This window comes from Mauremys reevesii, linkage group 2 (genome assembly GCF_016161935.1).
Source record: "Mauremys reevesii isolate NIE-2019 linkage group 2, ASM1616193v1, whole genome shotgun sequence".
In the NCBI taxonomy this organism is placed as follows: domain Eukaryota; kingdom Metazoa; phylum Chordata; order Testudines; family Geoemydidae; genus Mauremys; species Mauremys reevesii.
In genome coordinates this window covers 4430110-4456218 of record NC_052624.1, presented here as the reverse complement: position 1 = coordinate 4456218, position 26109 = coordinate 4430110, and the positions used below count along the sequence as shown (strand labels likewise).

Sequence of the window (26109 nt, the reverse complement as noted above, 5' to 3'; positions counted from 1 at the left end):
AGACCAATGTCCTGACTCCTTTGGGCCACAAAGGATCCCATGGCGCTCCTTGAAAGAATAGGTGATGGGCTAGCCGAGCTCCTGTCAAATTAATCTGCAGCTTCAGCTGGGAGAGTGTCCTTGGTGCTAGTCAGTCAACTGGTGCTAGTTCCACCCCAGAGAGCTGCATTTCTGGCTATGGTGAGGGATGATGGACAATCTCAAGCATGCATTGCAACAGTCACTAGCTCTTGGACTGGGAAGAAGCTTATCTCAAACAGGAACAGCTGCGTTCCTCATGCAGGGGGTCCCAGATCTGGAGGCTCTTATCTCCTGGCCCGGCCATGTCCTCTCTGCCACATCAGTGACCTCTGCACAGCTCTGAACTCAAAGTGCTGGGTGATGCATCTCCCAAAGGTGGCAGCCCTTTTTGTTTAGCTGCTTGGCAGGCAGCCTTGCTCTGCTAAAACTAACTAGGCCAATTAATCACTCTTCTAAAGAAGCCTTCCCAAGAGGACAGGTCCAGTGGTCCTCCCAGCAGCTGGATGCTGATGCCATGCATGGCAGGAAATTTACTTATAGAATATCAGGGTTGGAAGGGACCTCAGGAGGTCATCTAGTCCAACCCCCTGCTCAAAGCAGGACCAATCCCCAACTAAATCATCCCAGCCAGGGCTTTGTCAAACCTGACCTTAAACCTCTAAGGAAGGAGATTCCACCACCTCCCTAGGTAACCCATTCCAGTGTTTCACCACCCTCCTAGTGAAAGTTTTTTTTTTTTCCCCGAATATCCAACCTGAACCTCCCCCACTGCAGCTTGACACCATTGCTCCTTGTTCTGTCATCTGCCACCACTGAACAGTCTAGATCCATCCTCTTTGGAAACCCCTTTCAGGTAGTTGAAAGCAACTATCAAATCCCCCCTCATTCTTCTCTTCTGCAAACTAAACAATCCCAGTTCCCTCAGCCTCTCCTCATAAGTCGTGTGCTCCAGCCCCCTAATCATTTTTGTTGCCCTCTGCTGGACTCTTTCCAATTTTTCCACATCCTTCTTGTAGTGTGGGGCCCAAAACTGGACACAGTACTCCAGATGAGGCCTCACCAGTGTCAAATAGAGGGGAATGATTGCGTCCCTCAATCTGCTGGCAATGCCCCTACTTATACAGCCCAAAATGCCATTAGCCTTCTTGGCAACAAGGGCACACTGCTGACTCATATCCAGCTTCTCATCCAATGTAACCCCTAGGTCCTTTTCTGCAGAACTGCTGCCCAGCCATTCGGTCCCTAGTCTGTAGCAGTGCATGGGATTCTTCCGTCCTAAGTGCAGGACTCTGCACTTGTCCTTGTTGAACCTCAGGACAAAGGGGCAAGGGGCTCCAGGCAATTGCTGTGCTTGCTACCCCCTGCTGCCAGCCCTGGGTTTTGTATGTAGAAAACCAGTTATGGCACAGGTGGGCCATGGAGTTTTTGTAGCATGTTGGGGCAGGGGGGACACCCTCAAAGAGGCTGAGAGCCCCCTGCTCTAGGGCACCTCACCTTTACCCTTCCATGGGCCCAGTTAAGTTAGGCACCTGCCACCCCGTTCCTGCAGCTGAGAGTTTGCAGGGCCTTTTATCAGCGAAGTGGCCTTACCCAGTAATCTCCAGAACCTCTCTGAACAGAGTGCCCATGCTAAGCACACAATGCTCACCACTCCCAAGAAAGCACATGCACCTTGGTGGCCAGGCAGGATCAGGTTGGGGGAGGGGGCTCCTCCAGCTTCCTGCATGATGTGGTTGGCAGGATGTTGAGGGCTGGCAGCTCTTATCTTTGGGGCTGTATCCTGGAGCTGGTTCCCAAAAAACTTCCTTCTGGACCCCAGTTTTTATACATAAACTTGAGTCCTGCTTAGCTCTACCTTCACCAATCGTTTTAAAGGGAAGTCCTACCAAGCAGTATTTTCTGCCAATGACAGCCCATTATGAAACGATTCTTTACCCCACCAGAGCCCACCACCTTAGTTGACTTAAATCTTGCAAAATTAGTTACACCCCAGTCCAAAACAATCCAAGACCCAGCCAAACAATAGGGAAGTGGGGCCCACAAAGGCAGAACAATGGAAGTGGAGATTTTCCACTCACAACTGAGTGATTCCTTGCCAGGCGGAACGATGTCAAACCAAGTTTTCTTTAAACATCCTAAGCCCTGTTTTTCTCTGACGGTGGGTTCTGTTAGGGCAGGAGCTCCTTCCTAACCGCCCGATATTGCATTGTTTTGATGCACTCTAGATGGAATGTGACTCTCCGCTGCTTAGCCCAGGGTTGCTGCTGTCCTGATGTGGCTTGAGCTGCTAGCCCCCATGGCTACGTACTAGCTCAATGAGAGAGCCACGGGTAGGGCTCCTTGAGTGGGAATTTACACCTCCTGCTTGAAAAGGGGGCACATCCGGAGGGCTCTGGCCTGGATTCCCTTTGTCAGGAGCTGGAAGGCTGGGTGGAGCAGGGGACTAGGAATAGGGCCTCCAGGTTCTGGTCCCAGTGCTGCCACTGATGGGAGAAACGTGTCCCCATGCAGCTGGCCCAGCAGTGGGTTCCACTGGGCCCTCCGCTCTGGAAACACTAATCTGTCAAGGGGGGTGGGGGGCAAGAACCCAGCCTAATGCAATTCCTCCCTCCACTGCAGCTCTGGAGAGCTCCGCGTCCCCAGTCCTATGCAGAGACCCCTTCCTCAGCACCCAGGATTCTCGAGGGAGGCCCCAGCTCCCAGGGAACAAAGACGCCAGAGGGAGGGGTTCTGCCTCCGCAGAAGAGAGGCGAGCCCACCGCGGCTCCATCCAGTCGGAATCGAGCTCTTCCAGCGAGAGCGAGCCACCCTACCGGTGCCCGGAGATCGAGACCCTGCGGGAGGCGGCTGGCATGACGCTGCTGGAGGACAAGCCACTGGTGGGGCAGAGAAGCTGTGAAGTTAACCATAAAGGTACATGTGTTGCAGGTGGGAGGAAGGGGAACGACAGCCTCCCCAACCCTACTGAGCTCCATGCAGTCCTCTCCTGTCCTGGCCTCTGCTAGCTCGCCGGAGCATGGCAGCTCTCCTGCGGCAGGCTCGCTTCAGAGGCAGGTGTCTCAGCAGAACCTCTGGGGAAAGCACCCTACAGGTCCTGGGCCAGATCCTCGGCTGGTCATTGGCATGGCTTCATTGGTCTCAATGGAGCTCTGCTAACCTCCTCCGGCCCCTGGCACTGCTGGGTGCCAGAGCCAGCCTCTAGGGCTAACGGTGCCAGGCTACATCCCAGGGGTAGGACGGGGCAATGGACTATTGCCGGGAATGGCGCTTGCCCTAGGCACTCACTTGTGGATGCCCACAAAGCAGGAGGCTGATCTAATCCTCGTCTCCCGCAATGGGCTCCTGTAGTAGCTGCTGGATAGCAGCTGACAGGGGTCTGCATGCCCGGCGCAGCCTCCTGTATTGTACGGCTCAGTGTGTGCCGCGGGGGCGGGGGAGGGGTTCTCCAGCTGGAGCTCTGCAAAGCAAACCCCCTCGAGCGCAGCGAACAAAGGGGAGCGGCTTGGCTGGCTGCGCTGCCCTACGGACCAGCTGCACGGGGGGGCTTCAACGCTTTCTATTCCCCTCTTACGCAGACAGGCCTGGTCCTTGTCCAGCAGGAACTGAAACACGGGGGGAGGGAAGGAAGCTTCTCGCCATGCGATTCCCAGCACTGCCGCAGAGGCCCAGATAAAACCTAGGGCTGTGCATCGCTGACCCTTCCCAGGCCCAAACCACGGGCTTGCTGGGCCTGGCGCCTGTGCCGAGGAGCCGATCGCTCTGCTCAGGCCGGGGTGCTGTTCACCACTCAGTTCCTGAGGGGCGAGTGGGGTTCCAGGCCCCGATTCAGGATGGTGCGATATTAAAGCAAACAAGAGTGGATGTGGCTGTGCCTGGGTCCCTACCTAGCGTGGGGCACGTGCCCAGCTGCCCGTCCCAGTCCCACTCCCACTCCGTGCTGGGGGGGGGGGTGGCCTGCCAGCCCCATGAAGAACACAACCAGTGCAGTAAGTAACCAAAGCTGGGGCAGAGGCCCAGTGTGGGTGGGAGGCTGCAGAGTTTCACACCCCTGCAGCTCTGAGCAGTGGCTCCCACCCCGTCCCCCCTCAGTGAAGAGGATGGAGGCTGGGGCATGAGCCCCTTGGGGTGGGTGAGAATTGAGGCGGTGCCTTGAGCATCAAATGTAGTGAGCCTGGGCATGGAGGGAGCCTGGGGCCCTCCCTGGCCAGGACGGCTCCTGTAGAATCATCCCGGGTCCTATGCTTAGGTCTTGCCAAAGCACCGAGAGCTGCTCTGGGCACATCCAGGAACCCGTCCGCCGTCCCCCCATGTTGTCAGTGACTCACCGGGGCAGGGGGCTCCAGCCTCTGGGTTGGTAAACCAAGGCCTTGACGTGCCATCCCGCTGGCTGGAGCCCCAGCGTAGCGACACTGCCGTAGCACGTCTGGCCCGACAGCGCCTGGCGCCTAAGGCCCCTAAGCTACAGGTACCGAAGTGAAGACGCAGACCACGCTGACAAAGGTTTGCTGTGGGGCTAGGAACCCCTCTTCCCAGAGCAACGGTAGCTGGGTCAATGGGGACATTCCCTCCTCCGCCTACCCAGGCCCACACCCGGGGTTAGGTCAGCACGACACTCAGAGTGCATTGTCCACACCGGGAGTGCCAGAGGTTGCCTTGTAAGGAATGGCTGGGCCTTAGTCCTGGCCCCAAGGGACTGGGTCTAAACAGACGAGACACAGGATGGGAGGGGAAGTGAGCAGCCCAACGTCACTGGCAGAGCCAGGAAACCGCTAGAGTGTCTAAGGCAGTAGCCTGGGCCCATCTGTGAAGTCACATGGCCTCCCTCAGTGAGGCTTTACAACTGAGGTGCAAAGCACTCTGGGTAGCAAAGGTCCCAGGAGCAGGGTTCTCTCTTGGTAGTCTTGGGCAAACTCCAATCTGAGGAGTCCCAGGGCTTGAGGGATGTGGAATGTCTCAGCTGGAGACAGGTGACAATGAGCTAACGTTGCTGGTAAATAGGTGCCCCTTCCACCCCAGAGGTGGCTGCACTTCACTTCTAAAGCAGGCAGGATCCACTGGAGATGGAAAAGGCTGTGTAAATGCAAGACAGACAGCACAGCCCATGAACAGGGCATGGGATTGGCTCTTAGGAACAGAGCACAGGTCTCCTGGCTCTGCCACTGATCCACTGGGTGACCTTGGGTGTGTCCCTTCCCCCTCCTACCACTTGTCCAGCTTGATCATAAGCTCTAGGGCTATATATGTCCAGCACCGAGGGACAAGTCCCTCCTGGAACAGAGCCAGGTGCATCCCACCCACTGTCCTGCATTCCTGCCCCTTGGATGCCCCTGCACCTCCTGCCGAGCAATGGTTTCAGGGCCACTGTCAAAAGGGAAGTGGTGCTGTGGCCTCAACCTGGGAAAGAACTTGCATGTGCAACTGGCCTTTCCCGCGGCCATCAGGGCTGTGACTCGGTGCCGGGAAGGGATTGAGTGTCCTCGCCCCGGTCGATAGGATGGGTTAGACGGTTGAGGGGCTCCAGCCGTGGCACTGATGGTCTCCTCTCTTCCAGGCTCTTGTAACGACTCGGAGAGCAACGATGAGTCTATTCCGGAGCTGGAGGAGCCAGACATCTCAGAATCCCGGACAGCTCAGACTCAGGTACGGGGCTGCCCGGGGAGAGGCCCACACAGCCTGAGGGTCCCAGCACAGGGGCTGGGCACAGTAAATGACTGAACTAGCCTGAATAACCAGCTCCCTTGGCAGGGGGGGGTCTCTGCTTCCCAGCCCCCTGGTGGGAAAGGGGAGGCCTGTGGTACAGGACAACAGTAACTCAGCAGCAGACAGGCCGAGGTCTGAGAAGAAACAGGCCCTGGGAGGTGGGATTGTGAAGCCCAAGTACATGGCATGCAAGAAGAGCACCCCCCATCCATGGCAAGGGGTTGTGAACAGATCTCCCATCAGGCCCACCCTGGCTATGTAACTAGATGGGAGGGAGAGTGTCGTATTGCTCCTTCTGCCTGGATAAATGGGGGCGGGGGGCAGGGCTTACCAATGGGTGTCTCCACCACCCATTGGTATCTGAGCACCCTTCTGGAGTGCAGAGACCTTGGGAGGTGGCCTCTGTAGCCCTGGAACTCCTACAGCTCCCAGAGTCACCAGGTGTCCCTGGACTGGGAGCTGTCCCTAGCTGTGCCCTGCAATCCCTGCCATGGTGACCTGGCTGCAGGATACTCATCTCCCAGGGCCATCCTTGTCTCTGGCCTGGAGACCCTTTGGGGCAGGGGCAGTGTCTGACATGCTCCAGTGTCCATCCCACCCACACGTTCGTGGCAATGCAAAGGACAATGAGCCACGTTTGGCTTCCTCCCCTCTCCCTCCAATGCCGTCCTGTTCAGGAGAGGAGTATGTCCGGCAGGCAGCTTCCTCCCTTGTGAATCAATCGGGGGTCCTGGCTCAGGGTTGAGCTGCCTGCGGGGATCAGCTGGGCTGGGGAGATCCTGCTCTGCAGGCTGTGCCCTGTCTCCATGGAGTGGGGCCCGTGGCATGAGGCACTATCTGTGGGTGGGTCAGGCTCTGCTGGAGCCTGGCGGGGGGGTGGTGGCATGAGGGAGACGCAGCAGAGAACAGGGCAGCTGCTGCTAAGCCAGCAGCCCCGCCTGCTGCTGCTGCTTCTCTCCCAGCACGACATGCAGCCCGAATGGCCGTCCTGCAGCGGGAGCAGCATGTGCCCCTCTGCATGTGACACAGCTGAATGGTCTCTCCTCCCCCCTCCCCACCTCAGGGTGGGGCTCTGGACTAGGCTGGGGGGCAGTGCTGGCTGCCAGGAGGAGAGCGCCTGAGGAAAGCTCTCCTGGTGCAATTCCTAGCTGGAGGGTGGGTCTGAGAACCAGCTGAGCGACTGGCCTGAGGCACTGGGCTTTAGTGAGCTGCAAACCCTGCACCATCTCCCCAGAGGGCAGGGCAGGGTGGTGGCTTTAGACCTACGTCTCTGCCAGAGCCTTTCCAGAACGCACGAGACAGATGAGGGGAGGGGGGGCTATGGCACCTGTCTCTGGGGAGGGGTGTGAGGCTGTTCGTACCCACCCTGAGACAGGAGAACTTGGGATGCCAGCACGGGTGTCGGTATGTTTGTGTGGCACTCGGCTCTAGGGTGACCAGACAGCAAGTGTAAAAAAATCGGGACGGGGGTAGGAGGTAATAGGAGCCTATATAAGAGACCCACACATTGGGATTGACTCTAAGATCGGGACATCTGGTCACCCTACTCGGATCCTGTGGGGACTGCGACACACATGCCCAGTCTGGGTCTAGCCCAGACTCTCTGGCTTTGGGGCTAATGACTTAATTTGTGCCTGTTCCCCTGCTGGACACGCCATCCGGGGGGTGAATGTTCAGGCCTAACGAGCCTGGCGCTCTGCTGAAGGGGCTGGATTCTGGCACCGCTCCAGCCTCCCCCTTCCCCGCCTGGCGGTGGCCGGAGGCACGGCTGTCCTGGCCCCTGCGCATGGCTCCGTTCTGCCCTCTAGACGCCGGGACGTGGGGGAGCCGCTGTTAGAGGGCGCTTGTGTCTTGCAGGCCCAGCTAACGCACTCGCTGAGCACCGGGGAGGAAACCATCAGCAAAGCCAAGCAGAGCCGGAGCGAGAAGAAAGCCAGAAAGGTCCGTGTGGCATGAGGGGAACATGGGGGTGCCGCACCTTGCGCGAGGGCAGGGGCCGGTGGGACAGCCCCCCGGGTGAGCTCCTGCTGTGGGGGAGGGAAGCCTCAGGCTGCAGGCTCCTGGCAGTGCCTGTCCCGAGCCACGTCAGGTCTCTGGGCAGGACTCGCTCTGTGCCAGGGCAGGGGCTGGGAGTCAGTGGCTTTACTGTGCTGCCAACAGGGACAGGGTCCTGCTGGGGGCTGGAGGAGCGGGTGGAAGCTCTGGGCCAGGCCAGGCCTGCATCCAACACCTGTTTCCATCTGCCTGGGCGGTGACTCAGCTGGGAGCAGCCTGTCCAGTGCAGCAGCTCCTGCAGGGGAGCTGCTGAATTGGCCAAATGATCAAAACACAGACGGTGACCCCAGCTTCAGGATGCACCTTAACCCTCAAACCGCCCAGCACACCTCCTCCGGAGCCCCTGGGGCACAGCTGGTCCCCCGCGTGCCGTCTGCGGGGTGACGCTGGAGGGACATCAGCTGGGGCTGGGTGGAGCAAGCGTGTGGGCAGCTTTTAAACACAGGGCTGGGCCATGGGCCGGCTGGCGAGCCAGGGCCTCCTGAGCAGCAGGAGCACAGTCCCACCCCTTCTGCCGCGTGACGGCCCAAGGGGCTGCAGAGCTGAGGGGAGGCAGAAACGGGGAGCCCCTCGTGGCTGAGATGAGACCCAGCCAGGCTGGCCGACTAGCCACAGGTTTGAGGTGGGGATTAGGGGCTGGATAAGCCCGTCTGTGTTCGTCACTGGCTCTGGCGATTAGCCCTGATTAAAGCACCTCTGACGTGGAGCAGGGCTCCAGGCAGCTCACAGGTCTCTGTGGCAGTGGCTTTGCTGGGTCTGCCCAGGGATTGTCTGGGTTGCCTCTGGCACTGTTCCCCAGGGACAGGACAGCTCAGGATGCTGCTGGAGAGAGCTCAGGCACTGGAGTGGCGGCAGCAAGGGGTGGGCCAGGCTCCCAAGGAGCCTGTGGACTCCCAGGGCTCTGGCTTGTGCTGCCTGACCAGGCCTGTCATCCCTGGAGCCTCCTGCCCCTTTCCACTGGGCTCCCAGCCCTCCTGCAGCTGCACCTGCTCTCCTGTCAGCCTGCTGGGCCGATCCCAAGGCGGATCTGGGGGGCTCCATTAACACACCTTCTACAACCACTTGTGCGTCCTGGCCACACAGCCCCATCGGAGAAGCTGCCCAACTAGCCCTGTCCTATCACCAAACTCCTCTGGGCTGGGTGGGCGTCAGAGCAACCTACCACTGCGCAGAAGGGCTCTGGCCTGGCCGGATGGGTGGCCTTGCTGTACAGGGCGCTTCCCAATGCCACGTCACAGCAACTAGGGATGGGGAACGCTCACCGGGCTGCCCACCCCTCTCCCTACCGGCAGGGTCACACGCCTACTTCTCCCCTGCCTCTGCTTCCAAACACTGGCTTGTAAAATCCCTGCGGGGGCTCGGAAGTGGCACCAGGTGTAATGCAAGTCACAGAGACTGGGTTCTCAGGCAGGGCAGAGCTCACGTGGGAGATGGGACACTGGCCCTGTGACGTTAGCCATGGGTGTCTCCTGGCACCCATCAATGGCCCATTCCGGCACAACATCCCCTTCTCCTGGTCTGCGTAGCTCTGTGCAAGATGAGTCTGGCATCTCCAAGGAGCAGAACCGGGAATGGGCCAGCAGGTGCTGCCCATGGATGCCCCTGGCCTGTGCTGCCCCAGGCAACACAACCCACACTCTGAGATGGAGGCCATCCAGCCTCCCTGGAGGCAAACCAATGGCCAGCCTGCCATGGTGACTCCTGGCATCAGCCCTTCCATTGCGCCAGCCAAAGGCCTCGGCCAGGTCACCGCACAAAGACTGAAGGTGATTCCCCTGCCTCTGTCCGTGAGGCCTGGTCCAGGGTCCCCGGTCCATCGCTCCAGCTGCAGAGGCTGCTGCCGCCTGAGGCCACTAACCTGTTGGTCCGTCTCCCTTGCAGGCCATGTCCAAGCTGGGGCTGCGTCAGATTCACGGCGTCACCAGGATCACCATCCGGAAGTCCAAGAACATCCTGTTTGTGATAACCAAGCCGGACGTCTTCAAGAGCCCGGCTTCTGACATCTATATAGTGTTTGGAGAGGCCAAGGTGAGGCTCTGGGGGCACCCCGACCCCTCGGCTGTGTCCTGGGGCTCCAGTGCTCAGCAGGTGCCTTGCCTGCTGTGTTCGCCTGCCACTGCACCGTGGCCCAGAGCTGGTCCCTGGCCCAGGTGGGCAAAGCCTAGAGTCCACCTGCTGAGGGACTCCCACGAGCTGCTGCTGCTCGGCCTGGAATCTGACTGGCTCCTGCTGGCCAGAGCCTAGTCCCTGGTGTAAATGGGAGCCCTGACTAGCTGCCACTCCAGGCTTGGCCCTAGCCTGGCCATCACTCACTCCAATCCCCAGCCCTGATGGGGCCATTCTCCGGGGGGGTGGGGTGCTGAATTCAGAGCTGTAGAGAAGGAAAACTGGGTCAGCACCTCCCACCCAGCTCCTGTGCGACAGGCTCCTCACTAGTACAGTGCATTGCTCACGCTGGGCTTACCCCACCCATGGGGCAGGGACTCCCCCTCCTCTAAGACGAGTCTGGGCACAGGAGTCTTCCTGCTACGACCCCCCCCACCCTGAACAACTCTTCTCCACTCGCCTGGCCTGCACCATGGCGTTCCTCCTGCCCTGGCTCCTGGGGGCGCTGGTGCACAGCTGGTGCTCCCCATGACCTACCCTCCTCCGTGTCCTCGGAGCTGGAGGCAGGCAGGAGCTCTCCTCTACTTCAGACAGGCTCCCCCTGCTCTCACCCCACCCAGCCCTTCGTATGGCTGGCAAATCGCTAGCCGCCTCCCTGGAGTCACTCCGCCGGCCTCCCCTCCTGACTCGGGTCTGTCCCTGCAGATCGAAGACCTGTCGCAGCAGGTGCACAAGGCGGCTGCGGAGAAGTTCAAGGTGCCAATGGAGCACTCGCCTTTGATCACGGAAACAGCCCCAGCGCTCACTATCAAAGAGGAGAGTGAGGAAGAGGAGGAGGTAAGGCCTGGAGGAAGGAAGCTGGGGGAAGTAGCAGTCTGGTTCCACAACACGCCCTGGGCACCAGCTTGAGCACTGAGTCAGGTTGGGGGTGAAGGGCAGAAGAGATTTAGCTGGTGACACTTCATCCCTCTCCAGGGTCCATGGGTGTAGCCAGTACAGCGGAGGGAAGGTGACTGCTGCAGCACCACTTGCTGTCAGTCCAGTGTCTGGTCCTGGACTCCACCCCATCCCTAGTGCCCAGCGATGAGCTGCTGGGCCCAGCCTACATGGTGCTGAGGTTAGGAGGAGACGTGAACCAGCCACAAGGGAGAGAACTCTTGTGTCCCTCTTGGCTGTAACCCACTGGAGGCTCATTCAGATGGCCAGATGCTGTCAGCATGCTACTGTCCTTCGCCCTGCCTGGGTGCTGGAAACTGGGATAGCTTCCTAGGTAGCCAGCTTCCTTCCTGTCCTTCAGAGCAGCAGGGGGAGAAAACAGTCTAGTCTCTGCCTGGTGGGGGGACAGACCTAACTGGTCAGTGCAGACTGGTGCGTTGACAGGGATCAGTGGGAAGAAGGCAGGATGCCGGAGCATTGAGTGCCATAGTGCACCCCAGGGCTCTCCTACTGAGCTCACTGAGAACCAGCACGGCTGTGCCTGAGGACAGGCAGAAAGGTGGCCAAGGAGTGGGCTCGGCTAGCTTGGTCTGGCTTGAGGATACAGACCTGGGCAGTGGCCATCCCTTGTCCAGGGCAGATCTGTCCAAGTGACCAGCAGGATGAAGTGGTAACGCTCCTGCCTTGGGAGCCAATTCCCCTCCCCTTCCAAATGCATTTGATGCTGGGGTGTGAACAGGGTCTGGGGGTGGTACTGTGCCCCCTCCCTGGCTGGAGCATGATGAGTTCCTCCTCCCCTCCCCAGGTTGATGAGACTGGACTGGAGGTGAGAGATATCGAGCTGGTGATGGCCCAGGCCAACGTGTCACGTCCCAAAGCCGTGCGGGCGCTCAGACACAACAACAACGATATCGTCAACGCCATCATGGTAAGAGCCCAGTGCCCAGGCTATGCCTGGCCACCTGCCATAAGATCCTGCCCTGTGGTCACAGACTAGTCTCCATCTGAGGAAGCAATGCTCCAACTTCAGAGGGGGAAACTGAGGCAGGGACACAAGCCTCCCAAGAAGGCAGTAGCTGGCCAAGCCAGGATTAGAACTTGGGTCCTCCTGGCTCTGTGCTGTGCTTGAGCTACTAAACCTCCCCTGCCTAGAGAAGCTCTGCTCATGAGCAGAAGGCTTGTAGGGGGAGGTACTGCCAAGATCTGATGGAGAGGGGCCCTTCCACTTCCCACCAGGGGCCCTTTTGCCTTCCAGCCAGGTGTCGTCCTCCAGGCTTTGTCCTGTGTAATGATGCTGAAAACAGGTGACTAAAAGCGTTAAGCAAGGGCCTTCCTGTAGAGATGCCAGAGAGAACCCCTAGTGCTCCCCTCCTTGTACCCTGCGGTCCCTATCTAACCCTCTGCTCTCTCCTGCAGGAGCTGACCATGTAGCTGCTGGCCCGGATGTGCAAACAGACCCACCCCCTCTGTATAGATGCACAGTTACTCCTATACAGTACAGCTGGTATTAAATACTCTAGAACTGCAAATATTCCTACTAGTCTGCATCTCTCTTGCTGCTCAATAAAATGGCCTCATGTATTCACTTGAAATGCACATGGGTGTGGTCTCCTTTCTTCTACCTCAATCTAGGTCGCACATGAGCAGGCAGGGTGGGGGCAGGGCTGCAGGCCCCCTGTGGCTGAAGCTCCAGTTTAGCTGGGTGGAAGCTGGAAAAGAGGGCAGGGCCTGTCTGGGAGGACTGGTCCCAGCTGCAGCATAATCTGGCAAGAGGGGCAGGTTCTAGTTCTGCTCAAGCTAGAATAGCAGAGGATGCTGTGGCCAGGCCTCGCCACCTGAGCTTAGACCCAGGAGCTCAGCCAGGCTTGTGTTCGGGTGGCTGGGCACCCCTTCTGCCACATCCACACTAGCTTTAGCATGCTAGCTTGAGAGGCACTAGCATGTCTCTCCTGGGGCTGCAGTGTGGATATACCTGGCTTGTTCTGCTGAGTGCCGAGAGAACTGGGCTGGGCTTATAGAATAGCAGGGTTGGAAGGGACCTCAGGAGGTATCTAGTCCCACCCCCTGCTCCAAGCAGGACCAACACCAACTAAATCATCCCAGCCAGGGCTTTGTCAAGCCTGACCTTAAACCTCTAAGGAAGGAGATTCCACCACCTCCCTAGGTAACCCATTCCAGTGCTTCACCACCATCCTAGTGAAAGTGTTTCCTAATATCCAACCTAGACCTCCCCCACTGCAACTTGAGACCATTGCTCCTTGTTCAGTCATCTGCCACCACTGAGAACAGCCGAGCTCCATCCTCTTTGGAACCCCCTTTCAGGTAGTTGAAAGCAGCTATCAAATCCCCCCTCATTCTTCTCTTCTGCAGACTAAACAATCCCAGTTTCCTCAGCCTCTCCTCATAAGTCATGTGCCCCAGCCCCCTAATCATTGGCTGGACTCTCCAATTTCCACACATCCTTTCTGTAGTGGGCCCCCAAAACTAGATGCAATATTCCAATTGTGGCCTCACCAGTCCCAAATAGAGGGGAATAATCACTTCCCTTGATCTGCTGGCAAGGCTGTAATGCAGCCCAATATACCATTAGAGATTCTGGCAACAAGGGCACACTGCTGACTCATGTCCAGCTTCTCATCCACTGTAATCCCTAGGTCCTTTTCTGCAGAACTGCTGCTTAGCGAGTCGGTCCCCAGTCTGTAGTGGTGGCTGGGATTCTTCTGTCCTAAGTGCAGGATTCTGCACTTGCTTTGTTGAACCTCATGAGATTTCTTTTGGCCCGATTTGTCTAGGTCACTCCAGACCCTATCCCTACCCTCCAGGCTATCTACCTCTTCCCCTGCCCCCGCCCCTCCCCCAAGCTTAGTGTCATCTGTGAACTTGCTGAGGGGGAGATCATTTCCCTCATCCAGATCATTAATGAAGATGTTGAACAAAACCAGTCCCAGGAGTGACCCCTGGGGCACACTGCTTGAGAGCAGCTGCTGACTAGACAGTGAGCCATTGATCACAGCCCAATGATCTAGCCAGCTTTCTATCCACCTATAGTCCATTCATCCCATTTATATTTTTGTAACTTGCTGGCAAGAATACTGTGGAAGATGTATCTCAAGCTTTGCTTAAGTCAAGATATATCCTGTCCGCTGCTTTCCTAATAACTGGCTCTGTGGCTATCTCATCACAGAAGGCAATCAAGGTGGTCAGGCATGACTTGCCCTTGGTGAATCGATAGTGGCTGTTCCTGATCACCTTCCTCGCCAAGTGCTTCAACATGGATTCCTTGAGAATCTGCACCATGGCTTTTCCAGAGACTGAGGTGAGGCTGATTGATCTGTAAGTCCCCAGAGTCACCTCCGTCCCCTTTTCTAAAAGATGGGCACTACCATTAGCCTTTTTCCAATCATCCAGGACCTCCCCTGATCGCCATGAGCTTTCAAAGATAATGGCAAATGGCTCTGCAATCACATCAGCCACCTTCCCTTCCCAGGTAAGGGAGGGGCCTCAGGCAGCACCCATGGGTGGGGTAAAAGTGCCAACTTTCTAAGCACACACAACCAAATGCCCCTGCCCCACCCCTTCTCCAAGGCCCTGCCCTCATTTGTTTTTACCAGGCTGAGGCAGGGGTTGGGGTGCAAGGGCTCCAGCTGGCAGTGCAGGCTGTGGGCCAGGGATGAGGGCTCTGGCCTGGGGTTGGTGGGAAGAGGGGTGTGGGCTCTGGATGCAGGCAGTGAGAGGTGGGGGTGGGGCCAGGGATGGTGGGGGTGGGAGAGGACTCCAGACTGGGGCAGAGGGGGTCAGATGCAGGGTTGCTGAGGCCTTTACCCCAGCTCCTGGGAAGCAGCCACCAGGTCCCTGCAGCCTCTAGGTGCATGGGGAGCCAGGGAGGCTCTGTGTGCTGCCCCCAGCTGCCACCCCTGGCTAATGGGAGCTGCAGAGCCAACCCTTGGGGCTGGGCCAGTGCATGGGGGCCCATGCATCTAGCAGCTACAGGGACCTGGCAGCTGCTTCCAGGAGCTGCAGGGAACCTGCCTTAACCCCAGGCCCCCACTTTAACAGCCTGGTCGGTGGTGCCCTTTGCAGCCAGGCGTTCCAGCTGGAAACCGGCCACCTGGCAACCCTAGAGTGCTGGGGCTTCAGACATAGACCAGCAGGCACCTGGCGTCTGCACTTCAGACAGCTCAGTGTCTGCAGCCGAGGGGGAGGGATGAACCTAGGGGCAGTGTGGGGAAATCACAATCCCCTAACCAGGGCTGCCCAGAGGGGGGGGCAAGAGGGGCAATTTGCCCCAGGCCCCGAGCCCCACAGGGGCCCCCACCAGAGTTTTTTGGGGCCCCTGGAGCGGGGTCCCTCACTCCCTCCGGGGGGCCCGGCAAACTCTTGCGGGGCCAGGCGCAGGAGCTGCTTCTGCTCCCGGTCTTCACCGGCGGGGGGTCCTTCCGCTCCCAGGTGGAAGGACCCCCCGCCGGCGAATTACCGCCGAAGACGGAGCGGGACCCGCCGCCGAGTTCAGCTCGGTCTTCGGCGATAATTCGGCGGCGGGGGGGGCCCTTCCCTTCCGGGACCCACCGCCGAAGTGCCCCGAAGACCTGCGGCGGGGCCCCCCTCCCCCGAATTACCGCCGAAGACCGGGCTACACTTCGGCGGCGGGTCCGGTTTCGGCAGTAATTCGGCAGCGGGGGGGCCCCCGCCGTGGGTCTTCGGGACACTTGGTCGGCGGGTCCCGGAACGGAAGGGCCCCCCGCCGCCGAAGACCCCGGGCCCCCGGAATCCTCTGGGCGGCCCTGTCCCTAACTCCAGGGGGCTAAGCCAGGGATCTCGCTGCCCTACAGCAAAGGGGGGGGGTCTCTTTGTGACACCACAGTGGTCTGGGCTGGGCCTGCCTCCCAAGCTCAGTGCGGTTTGTATCCCTCCTGGTTTTGCCAGGAGTCTCCCGGAATCGGGCTCTAGCTCCCGGGGGCTACTGAAGCCAAGCTGGGCGATTTTAAGCACTTAAAATCTGGTGGGGCGAAGGCAGGCTCCCTGCCTGCCTTCACTGTGTGCTGGGAAGTAGCCAGCATGTCCCTGGGGCCCCTGGGGGGGAGGAGCAGGAGGTCTCCATATGCTGTCCCTGCCTGCAAGCACCACCCTCGCAGTTCCCATGGGCCAGGGATGTGCTGGCTGCTGCTGCAAGCAGGGCAGGGCAGACAGGGAGCCTGCCTTAGCCCTGCTGACTGGGAGCCACCCAAGGTAAGTCCTGCCTGGCCAGAGCCTGCACCCCTCGTCCCCGCCTGCACCCAAACCCCAGCCTGGAGCCCCCTCCTGCCTCCAACCTCCCTCCCAGAGCCTGCACCCCTCGTCCTGTCCTGCACCCAAACCCCAGCCTGGAGCCCTCTCCTGCCTCCAACCTCCCTCCCAGAGCCTGCACCCCAAGCCCCCTCCTGAAGCCAGCACCCCAAACCCCCTCCCCCAGCCCTGAGCCCCTTCCTGCACCCAAACTCCCTCCCCAAGCCTGCACCCTGCACCCCCAGCTCTGGGCCCCCTCCTGAAGCCAGCACCCAAAACCCCCTCCTGCACCCCAACCCCCTACCCCAGCCCTGAGCCCCTTCCTGCACCCAAACTCCCCCCAGACCTTGCACCCCACATCTGCTCCTTTACCCCCGCCCAGTGAAAGTGACGGAGGGTAGGGGAGAGCGAGCGACAGAGGGGGCAGGGATGGAGTGAGTGGAGCAGGGCCTTGGAGAAGGGCTGGGGGCAGAGCATGGGGGTTCGGATTTGTGGGATTAGACACTTGGCCCCCCTACAGCTCAGTAGCAAGGTGGAGCCAGTCCTAGGCGCTGGTAAGTCTGAGCACAGGGCCCCTGGCCAGCGGGGCTAGGACAGCTCCCGTTTCCATAGTCACAGGGACTTCCCCCTCTCCCCCATGGGCCCTGCAGCGGGCAGGGGCCAGCAGGCCACAGCCTAGTAGTTGGATGCAGGCAGCAGCTGTACCGGAGGGTCAACGAGCTGTAACAGGGTCAAAGTTCCTAGCTGGGGTGGGAGTGGGGGGGGGCTTCCCCTGCCTAGGGCTGGCTCCTAGGTTTTTGCTGCCCCAAGTGACTGGGGGGAAGGGGGGGGGGAACAAAAAAACCCCACGAGCAGCAGCACTTCCATCGTGCTGCTTTCTTCTGCGGTGGCAATTCGGCAGCAGGACCTGCTGCCCCAAGCACCTGCTTGCTGGGCTGGTGCCTGGAGCGGGCTCTGCCCCTGCCCCCGCCCCCTTGCCCAGGCCAGAGTTCTAGGAGAAATCTTCCCCCAGGGAAGGGGGGTGCAAGTGAGAACTACACAGGCTGTTGGGGGTGTAGCTGGGCCTGCTCCATCTCCACTGCTTGCGAGCTGGGGCTCATGGAACCCAGCCGCTGACCCCAGAATTCTTCCCCTCTCCTGCAGGGAGCTGGCAGGCTCAGCCCCTGCCTCGGGCACCCCCCCGCCCTCTCTGCCCCTGCTGACACTGGGGCCCAAGAGCCCAGCCCAGCTGCAGGGTGCCCGAAGGATGCCCGGCCCTCCAGCCCATGGCGCTTGCCCCTCAAGCCCATTCTTATTACTGCTCAAGGGAACTATCTGAGTTCTCTGAACCCCACACCTGGCATTGGCACTGCTTTCCCTCCCCATACCAGCCCCCTTGGGCCTGTACCTCGAGTGCCATAAGACGTAGCTCTGACACAGCACTTTTCCACCCTCAGACTCAGGATCATTAGCCCCAGTTATAGGTGGGAAAACTGAGGCTTTTCCAAAGCGACTCACCAGGCCAGTGGCAGAGCCAGGACTAGAACCCACGTCTGAGGCCCAGTCTAGTGCTCTATCCACCAGGCCACACTGCCTCATGGGCCAGTTCCCAGCTTGAGTCCCCAGTATGTAAAGTGGTAATCCACGCCCCGTGGGTTGATGGCTGCTGCATTCAGGCAGGGGCCTCTGGCTGCCCTCACCCCCCTGCCCCTGCCCGAGCAGCAGGCTGTTTTTTTTGAAGGCCTGAAAGTTTGTTTAGTTGCAAAAACAGCTTTTTCTGCAGCTCCGAAAGATGAAAGGCTTGTTGGGGTGGGTGGTTGCTGACTCCACACTCCCCAGAACCGCTGAGCCTGCTGTTCCCGGTAGAGGCCACAACGGGGGCAAGGGGAACCTGCCTGCTCTCGCATCCCACCCCCACACCCCTTCTGCACGGGTGACGGCTGTCTTCTCCATCACACTGCTGGGGAGAGCTGAGCATTATAAAAAAAAAAAAGTCTAAGCTGTTGAAACCAAAAGGGGTAGGTCTGAAGAATTTCCTGATGCAAAGCTTTGAGAGGGAAAAAAAAGGATTTTTTTACACTTTCAAAATAAAATCATGTTTGTTTTTTTCCCTGACTTGAGACAACCTTTTGCTTCAAAATTTAAGCTAAGTAGGGTACACCTCCCACCCCTATTTTAAAGTAATGGTTAAAGCTTATACTCAAATAAATGTGTTCATCCCTCAGGTGCCACAAGTACTCCTGTTCTTTTTGTGGATTCAGACTAACATGTCTGCTACACTGAAACTGGTTAAAGTCAAAGCACTGGTTTAACTTTTTTAAGATTTCAGCTCCTGAAAATGTTACTTGCCATTCATCCCACTTGGGGATGGGAAAGTTTCCAAAGCTTGAATTTTTGTAGGCTGGGAAAACAGGCTCCTGCAGCACTGGCCTTGCAGATAATCAGTCACCAGCCTGAGAGGAACTCAGGGCATCCCACCGTTGCTAGTGGTGGTGATGATGAGTGAGGAGAGGGGTTGCTGAATGCTACATAGTGACATGGCCTCTTTCATGGGCCCTGGCTCAAGTCCAGTCCACATGAGCAGCAAGTTACTGGCTGGACTCTGGTTCCCTGTGCAACACGTTTGAATCTCATTTTAATATCTAACGGACAGGGCTGATATCCCAGTCCATCCCCACAACGGCCCCCCCCTGCAGCGGGACCCAGGCCTGAGGGGGGTTGGAGTCCACCTGCTCCTGTCATGCTAGAAGTGAAACACAGCAGGAGGCTGGACCTTGCTGTTCAACTGCAGCTGTTGTAGGGTTAAGTTGGTCCCTAAGTACAAAGCTGGGAACCTTAGAAATACAAGAGAGCCAGGCCGCTGGCATTTTGATCTATTTGAATAATCGAAGTGGTACTTTCCGGGCCTCCTTGGTTGCAAAGATTTGAACTGCTTCCTGAAGGTCCACACTCTGAGCCAGCTCATGCTCTATTGAGATGGTTGCAAGGCTGACCAGCCTCTCGGGTCATTGTGGAGCATAGATATGTTTTTATTAACTTCAGCTTGGAGAAGCTGCATTCTCCACTGGCAACTGTTACAGGAAGTGTTAGAAGAATGCACAGAGCAATGAAAGCAGTTGGAAAGAGGGTGGTCATCTTATTTGTGCGCACATATTCCAGAACAGCCTTTGGCGTTGATCCTGATGAAACGTATCTTGAAAGGGCTTTCAGATCACCACCTAAATCACTTGCATCAATATCGCACATGTCATCATGTGTCAACACTGTCTCTAGTGCCCTGCATTGCTGCTGTAGGTCTTCAGATATAGTGAGGAGTTTTGGAATATCATACAACATCCTAAATACACTGCTGTGTTCCTTGAGCTGCATGAAGTGTTCAACTGACTGTATTGCATAATCTAGCATCTGGTTAAAGAATTCAACTTTGAATTGTTGTTTGGGGCCTCTTATGGGATTATCCCGTGTGCCTCATAATCAAAATGTCGTCTTCTTCGGTGACTCTTGTATTCTTGAATGGGTGGGAAAATAGCCTCAGTGTGAAGTTCCTCTGCCAACTTCTGCGGACGCTTCAGAATGTTTTGAAATCCCTCATCTGACCGGTAAGACTGTAGGTGTGGCTTTGCTTTGTCCAGTTGTTCTATTGCTCCAGATATATCAAGGTCAACACCTGTGGGTCTCTTGCTTTCAAACAGTATGTCATGCCACAACACTAGGCCACATAACTTCAAATTTCTATGTATGTTTATCATGATTCCATTTCCCTCTGCCACCTTTCTCCCAAACAGTTCCTGTCCTAGCATTATCCTCCATAATGGCAACTATGGCATCATCTATCTTCCCAATTTGGTGTTTGATAGGCTTTATCACCTCCGCTCGACTTTCCCATCGTGTGGCACTCAGTGGTTTCAGTGTCAGAGACGATGTTCCCAGATGTTGCTTCAAAATTTGTCATTGATGAGTTGATGCAGAGAAAAATACATAGAGGGTTTGAATTACATTAAAAAAATTGGCAGCCTGACTAGAAGCTGATGCTGTATCACTGACCACCAAATTCAATGAATGAGAACTGCAAAGGACAAAAAAAGCTCAAAGGTTTAACTCTCGGATCCGTGTCTGCACTCCTCTGTTCTTTCCTCTTATGTTGGCACCATTATTGTAGCCCTGACCTCTCATGTCAGCTATCGCAATTCCCGTATCTTCCAGCTTTTTAAAGCACATTTGTCATACCAGCTCCTGTAGTATCATCAATGTCAATAAATTCTAGAAAATGCTCTAACAGTCACCATTGCAGGGACATTTTCACTAGGTTCTGTTGTTACAAAATGCACCATTAAAGTAATTTGTTCCGTATGGATGATGTCAGGTGTGCAGTCCAGAATAACAGAGTAATACTTGCTGACTTCAGATCTGCCACAATCTTCTGTTTGACTTTTGTTGCCAGTAACTGTGTGATCTCATTTTGAATTGTTTTTCCCAGGTATTGGTGTGTACACATTTCTTGGATGGTGACTCTTCTTAGATGCTCCTGCAGTACAGTATCAAACTCAGCCATCAGCTCCACAATTTTAAGGATGTTTCCATTGTTTGGCACATACAACTGATCTGAAGTGCCACACAGTGCTAGGTTTTGGGTAGCAAGCACTCTCACAATGGCAATGAGCCTTTTCAGAACATTTTGCCAGTAAAGAGACACCGATGCAATCTTCTCTTGATGCTGATCATCTACGGTGGCCTTTAACCTTAGTCTCATCTCAAGCTCTTTCCACCTATGGAATGCTCCCTGGTGATTTGCTGCCTTTTCATGGCATGCCAGATTTTTCCTTTGTTCCTGTACAACCCAATGTGGCTGGAACATTAGACTGGAAGAGTTTGCAACAAAACCAGTATGCAGCATTCTGGGTTTTTGAGTATAAGCCATGGACTCGCCACTTTGTCACCATTGGGGATTTCATACCAGTAATGTGTTGGATGGAAACTTCTATTTTCATTGTCTTTGGGGAACATGAAGTTTTTCACTTGCTGTGGCCCATGCAGTACAAGGAAGTCCCTCAGGCTACTGCTCAAGTGGGTCCACAATCCTGGATCATCTAGACTTAAGGACCTAAACTCAGCAGCAGCAGTTTCTTGCGCTTCCACCACACTCTTCTCTGATCTACACTGTTCTTCAGGAATGTGCATGGTTACATCTATTTGAGATGGAGATATGGATGCTGCAGTAGCTGCCAGGTCACCTGCACTCTGACTAACTGGAAGATCAGGCATCTCCTCACCACTCACATCCTCACTGGGGCCGGAAGGCTCACCGTGAACATTTGTGTCTATGTATCTGAGGAGAGCTCCTTCCTGCTTAGATAGAAAAGCTTCCTTTGCTTGCTTGCTTTTTCTGAATGCTGTCCCAGAGGGGCATTTTCTTCTTTCACTCATGACTGCTGTTCTGTGCCAGCTATAGTTGCTCTGAACACTCAACTGAAGGGGACAAATAAGCAGGCTGGCAGCAGGGCCTGAGTGAGGGAAGATATCAGCATCTTAAGGGCCAAACTGGCTCCTACTACTTCAGTTGGCTGCCTGTTCTCCTCAAGTGGGTTCAGGGAAGCAGCAGGAAACAGGAAGCTCCCTGAGAAGCTGGTGTTAATCAGTCCAGGCTCCTGGCAGTGCTGGAGAGGTACATAAGAGGCGACTCCTTCTCTCTCTCCCTGCAGCTCCTATTGCTGTGTTATTCCCTCTCACCTTTCCTGCCTGCCTGTTCTGTCTCTGGTGCCCTCCTTCCTCCAGCACAGCACTCCACCATCTCTGTGCATCTAGAGCAGAGAGAATACATATGCACCAGCGGCAGACACAATTTTCTACACTCTGGGTCCTAGTGGTGCCCCCCGCCCCCCACAGGCTGGCACCTGAGGCGGCCGCCTAGAGTGACCAGATGTCCCGATTTTATAGGGACAGTCCCGATATTTGGTGCTTTTTCTTATATAGGCTCCTATTACTCCATCCCCCCATCCCGATGTTTTACACTTGCTGTCTGGTCACCCTACGGCTGGTTCAGTTCACCTCATGGTAACACCAGCCCTGGTTAGAGCTGATCTCCACCTCAATCTGTCCAGCGTTAGGGCTGCCCTACGGTGTGACTTCCAGGCCCACGCAAGAGAGGCAGGAGGACAGGGGGGAATAGAACCCCCCACTGCTGCTGCCCAGGCCAGGGTCCTGTCTGCTGGACCCCCCTTCCGTTGCCTCCTGGACTGGGAAATATGGCACGACCTCTCCTGGAAGCGGAGGAACAGGTTAATTTTGTTGCTAGCCACAGGAGTTAACTGTGTCCCACCTCTCGGTCTTGCCACACATGCTAGCAAAGTTGCATGCAAGTTAGGAGGAGAGATTAAAAAGACTGGGACTGCTCAGGTTGGAAAAAACCACAAATAAAGGGGGCCATGATAGAAGTCTATAAAACCATGCTCTGTGCATAAGGAAGTGATATTTACCCCCCTTCACATAACACAAGAACCACGGGGCACCTGATGAAATTAATAAGCAGCAGGTTTAACACACATAGGGCAGCACTGCTTCACAGAATGCAGAGTCAATCTGTGGAACTCCTTGCTAGGGGACACTGAGAAGGCCAAGACTATAACAGGGTTCAAAAACGAACTAGATCAGTTCATGGGGGACAGGAGTATCAATGACTATTAGCCCAGCTGGTGAGGGATGCGCTCCCTGGGCTCTGACTGCCAGAAGCTGAGAGTGGACAACAGGGGATGGATGACTCAGTGATTGCCTGTTCTGTTCATTCCCTCTGGGGCACCTGGCCTTGGCCACTAGCAGAAGGCAGGACACTGGGCTAGGTGGACCATTGGTCTGATCCATTCTTATGCTGCCTGTTACAACAGCAGCAATTTAACCAGCCGCATCCCGCTCCAGGTTTCTGCATTTAAGTAGCAAGATTTAGGATTCTCCATAGTCAGCAGCAGACCCAGCCTTTTTCAGATCATCTCCCTCACCTGTGATGTCTCCCTTTAAAAGAACTCCCCCCTCTCATGCCCACCTGTTTGGTAGATGTGTGGTTGCCCCTAGTGCTGCTTTGGGTATAGGGCACATGTTAGCCTAAAGGTTTCTCCTAGCACCTGAACGCTGATGCCTAGAGGGGTAAAGTAGCCATGAATGCCCTGAAGAAAGGTTTGTGCTGGCATAGACCCAACTCAGTCTAGGCTGGAGAAACTTCTTTGACTATTCAAGTTCTGGTTGAAGATTTGGATCAGTTCAAAGTGTGTCCCTAGTGTCAGGGGGAAAGGGCCAGAAAGGCAGAGCATCCTTACCCTTCCCTGTGCCCAGGCACTTCCTGACCAAGGGCACCCCAGTCACAGCCACCTTGAGCCCCAGGGTCCTGCACCAAAGCAGTGCACATGACTCCTGGAGCAGATACCCACTGCAGCAAGGCAAGACCTTCCCCCGCCCTGAGGAACTTGCAGTGCAAATGCTGAAGTCCAGAAGTGGACATTAGGATTGGGCCAGCTGGAGGGTGAGCAAAGCTAGGAGCTCACTGAGCATTTACACTGGTCTTGCTACTAGCTGACAGGACAGACCTACCCTGGAAGCAGTGTATCATATGGACCAGTCACTAGCGCCTTCGCTCAAAGCTTGCACCTGGCTCTGTACCTAGCTCTGTACTCGGCCCAGAAGTGTTACTCTGGGTCCTCAGCCTTGTACGATGCAGCTCAGGCTGAGAAATCTCCCATGTTTGAAGCCATCCTCTTCTCTCCCCTTCCCAGAAAACTGGTGCCATGGTGGAGCTAGTGCCCTTTATCCATACACATCTCCTAGAAGCAAAGAGATAGCTCAGGCTGAGGAAACTGGGGTTATTTAGTCTGCAGAAGAGAAGAGTGAGGGGGGATTTGATAGCTGCTTTCAACTACCTGAAGGGGGGTTCCAAAGAGGATGGAGCTAGACTGTTCTCAGTGGTGACAGATGACAGAAGAAGGAGCAATGGTCTCAAGTTGCAGTGGGGGAGGTCTAGGTTGGATATTAGGAAACACTATTTCACTAGGAGGATGGTGAAGCACTGGAATGGGTTACCTAGGGAGGTGGTGGAATCTCCTTCCTTAGAGGTTTTTAAGGTCAGGCTTGACAAAGCCCTGGCTGGGATGACTTAGTGGGTGTTGGTCCTGCTTTGAGCAGGGGGTTGGACTAGATACCTCCTGAGGTCCCGTCCAACCCTGATATTCTATGACATTGATACCAGCCCCATTTCCATTCAACACAGCTAGAAAAAGCCCTTTGCCCCCTCAGCAAAGGCAGCTCTGGGGCAAGGCGTTAAACAAGCCTCACAAGCACAGTCTGCTCAATGTGTGCCTATCAGTTGTTAGGATGATATTCAACCAAAGGTTATTAACTAGATGAGCTAAATCAAAGTAGTGTCCTAAGGCATTTCCAAGAGCAGGGGAAACAGGGAGAGGTTAGAGAAAAGCCACTGAAAAGACCAAATTTCACTGAGATCGGAAGTGTGATCCTGGCACTAGAGGGCCTGGAAGGCTCGAGGTTGCTTTGACAATCCCAGTCTAAGTGAATTAAGTTGCCAGCTTCCACTCACTATCACATAACTCCTCTAACATCAATAGGAGCTGGGATTTGGGCTTCTTGGTGCCAGGCTTCTAACATTTCTATTGCTAGTAAAATAAATGAACAAATACTCTTCTGCCTTTCCAAAGTATTTAACAACCACCCCTATCTCTAATCAGCAGAGCTCAAAGCACTTCACAAAAGACACCTCCTCCTTTATCCCCATTTCACAGATGGGGAAACCAAGGCACAGGGCAGTGACTTGTCCCAGGTCACCCAGCAGGTCAGCAGCAGAGCTAGGAACTGAAGCCAACTCTCCTGAGTCTCAGTCCATGGCTCTGTTCACTAGGCCACAATTCACTGAACAGCTGGAGGGTGAGCAGCAGGCAGAATGGGTGGATAATGGCGACATCGCGCTTGCTTGGACATAATTAGAGTTAGTGGACAAGGAACGCTGGCAGGTAATACGTGGGTTTACTCAAACACTGCCACTGGTTCTGGCTTGGTAGAAACAGGTAGATAGACCAAAAAACTGGCTGACACTGAAAATGAATGGCTTGTGGCAAGTGGAAGAGGGACAGTGGCTAACGCTGGGTCCCACAGCTGTGTGATGAGACCCTTCTTTTAGATCTGCATTACTGATTTAAAAGCAGAACAATGCAGCCTGTTAGACTTCCGAGTCAATACTATAGCGAGAAGAGCTGCAGCTGTTAGTGAGGACAGATTCATCAGGCCCTTGAATTACAAAGCAGGGGGCACAAAATAAAAATGAAATTCAGCGTGGAAAAAAATGCACAGCAGGAGAAATCATCAGAACCTGCCCAAGGGGAGGGACAGATCAGGGAAGCCATCCCCTGGAGCAGAGCTAGATCCAATACCAGGAAGCAGCACATTAGACGAGTTTGCAAACAACTCCAGGAGAAGCCAGTGCGGAGTGGAGGTAAAATCATTGTAGCACAGAAGTGACAGGGACGCAGCCCTCTCTCTGCTGTTCTGCAGCAGCCCCTGGGGGAATGTTGTATTCAGCTCTGGCCCCTACATTAGCAGAAAGACATGGACAAGCTGGACAGAGACCACCATCAGCGAGGCTCAGGGGACTGAGTTCTGAAGGCGAAGGGCTAAGCCCATATAGAGTGGCTATGTGAGGGCCGTCTGCAACTACCGAGGGGTGTGGACACCAAAAGGGGAAGAGGATTTCACTAACGGAACAACTACGCATACGGGATACATAGGCAGATTATCTTGGGAAAGCTACAACGCCACCACACAGCAGCCTGGGCAATAGTCTATTACCGGCGTCTGGAGAAGCTCAATGGCTTGAGTGCAAGATTAGACCAGGAACTCGAAGAAGAACTAGCTTGCTGTGGCAGAAACTGACTGGATGGGCTCCTGTTTCTCTCTCAGACGTCCATGACCTAAGGGCTTCAGCAGCTCACCAGAGAGGGCAGCAGCCGCCCGTCCTGGGGAAAAGAGGAGAATGTTGCCAGACTCGGACGTTTCTGGAAC

At 55.9% G+C, this 26109-nt stretch overlaps 1 protein-coding gene across 1 annotated transcript in view; it reads left to right on the top strand.

The window, feature by feature from the left end:
• The window catches only part of LOC120398779 (NAC-alpha domain-containing protein 1-like), a 32092-nt gene extending 19678 nt beyond the window's left edge, over positions 1–12414 (top strand). The window contains exons 3-9 of the mRNA XM_039526408.1: positions 2641–2934; positions 5573–5661; positions 7579–7662; positions 9658–9804; positions 10588–10719; positions 11624–11746; positions 12235–12414. Of these exons, the coding sequence (XP_039382342.1) occupies positions 2641–2934; positions 5573–5661; positions 7579–7662; positions 9658–9804; positions 10588–10719; positions 11624–11746; positions 12235–12249 (884 nt within the window). The 3' untranslated portion in view covers positions 12250–12414. The remainder of the gene's footprint in view (positions 1–2640; positions 2935–5572; positions 5662–7578; positions 7663–9657; positions 9805–10587; positions 10720–11623; positions 11747–12234) is intronic.
• The last annotated feature ends 13695 nt before the right edge of the window (positions 12415–26109 follow it).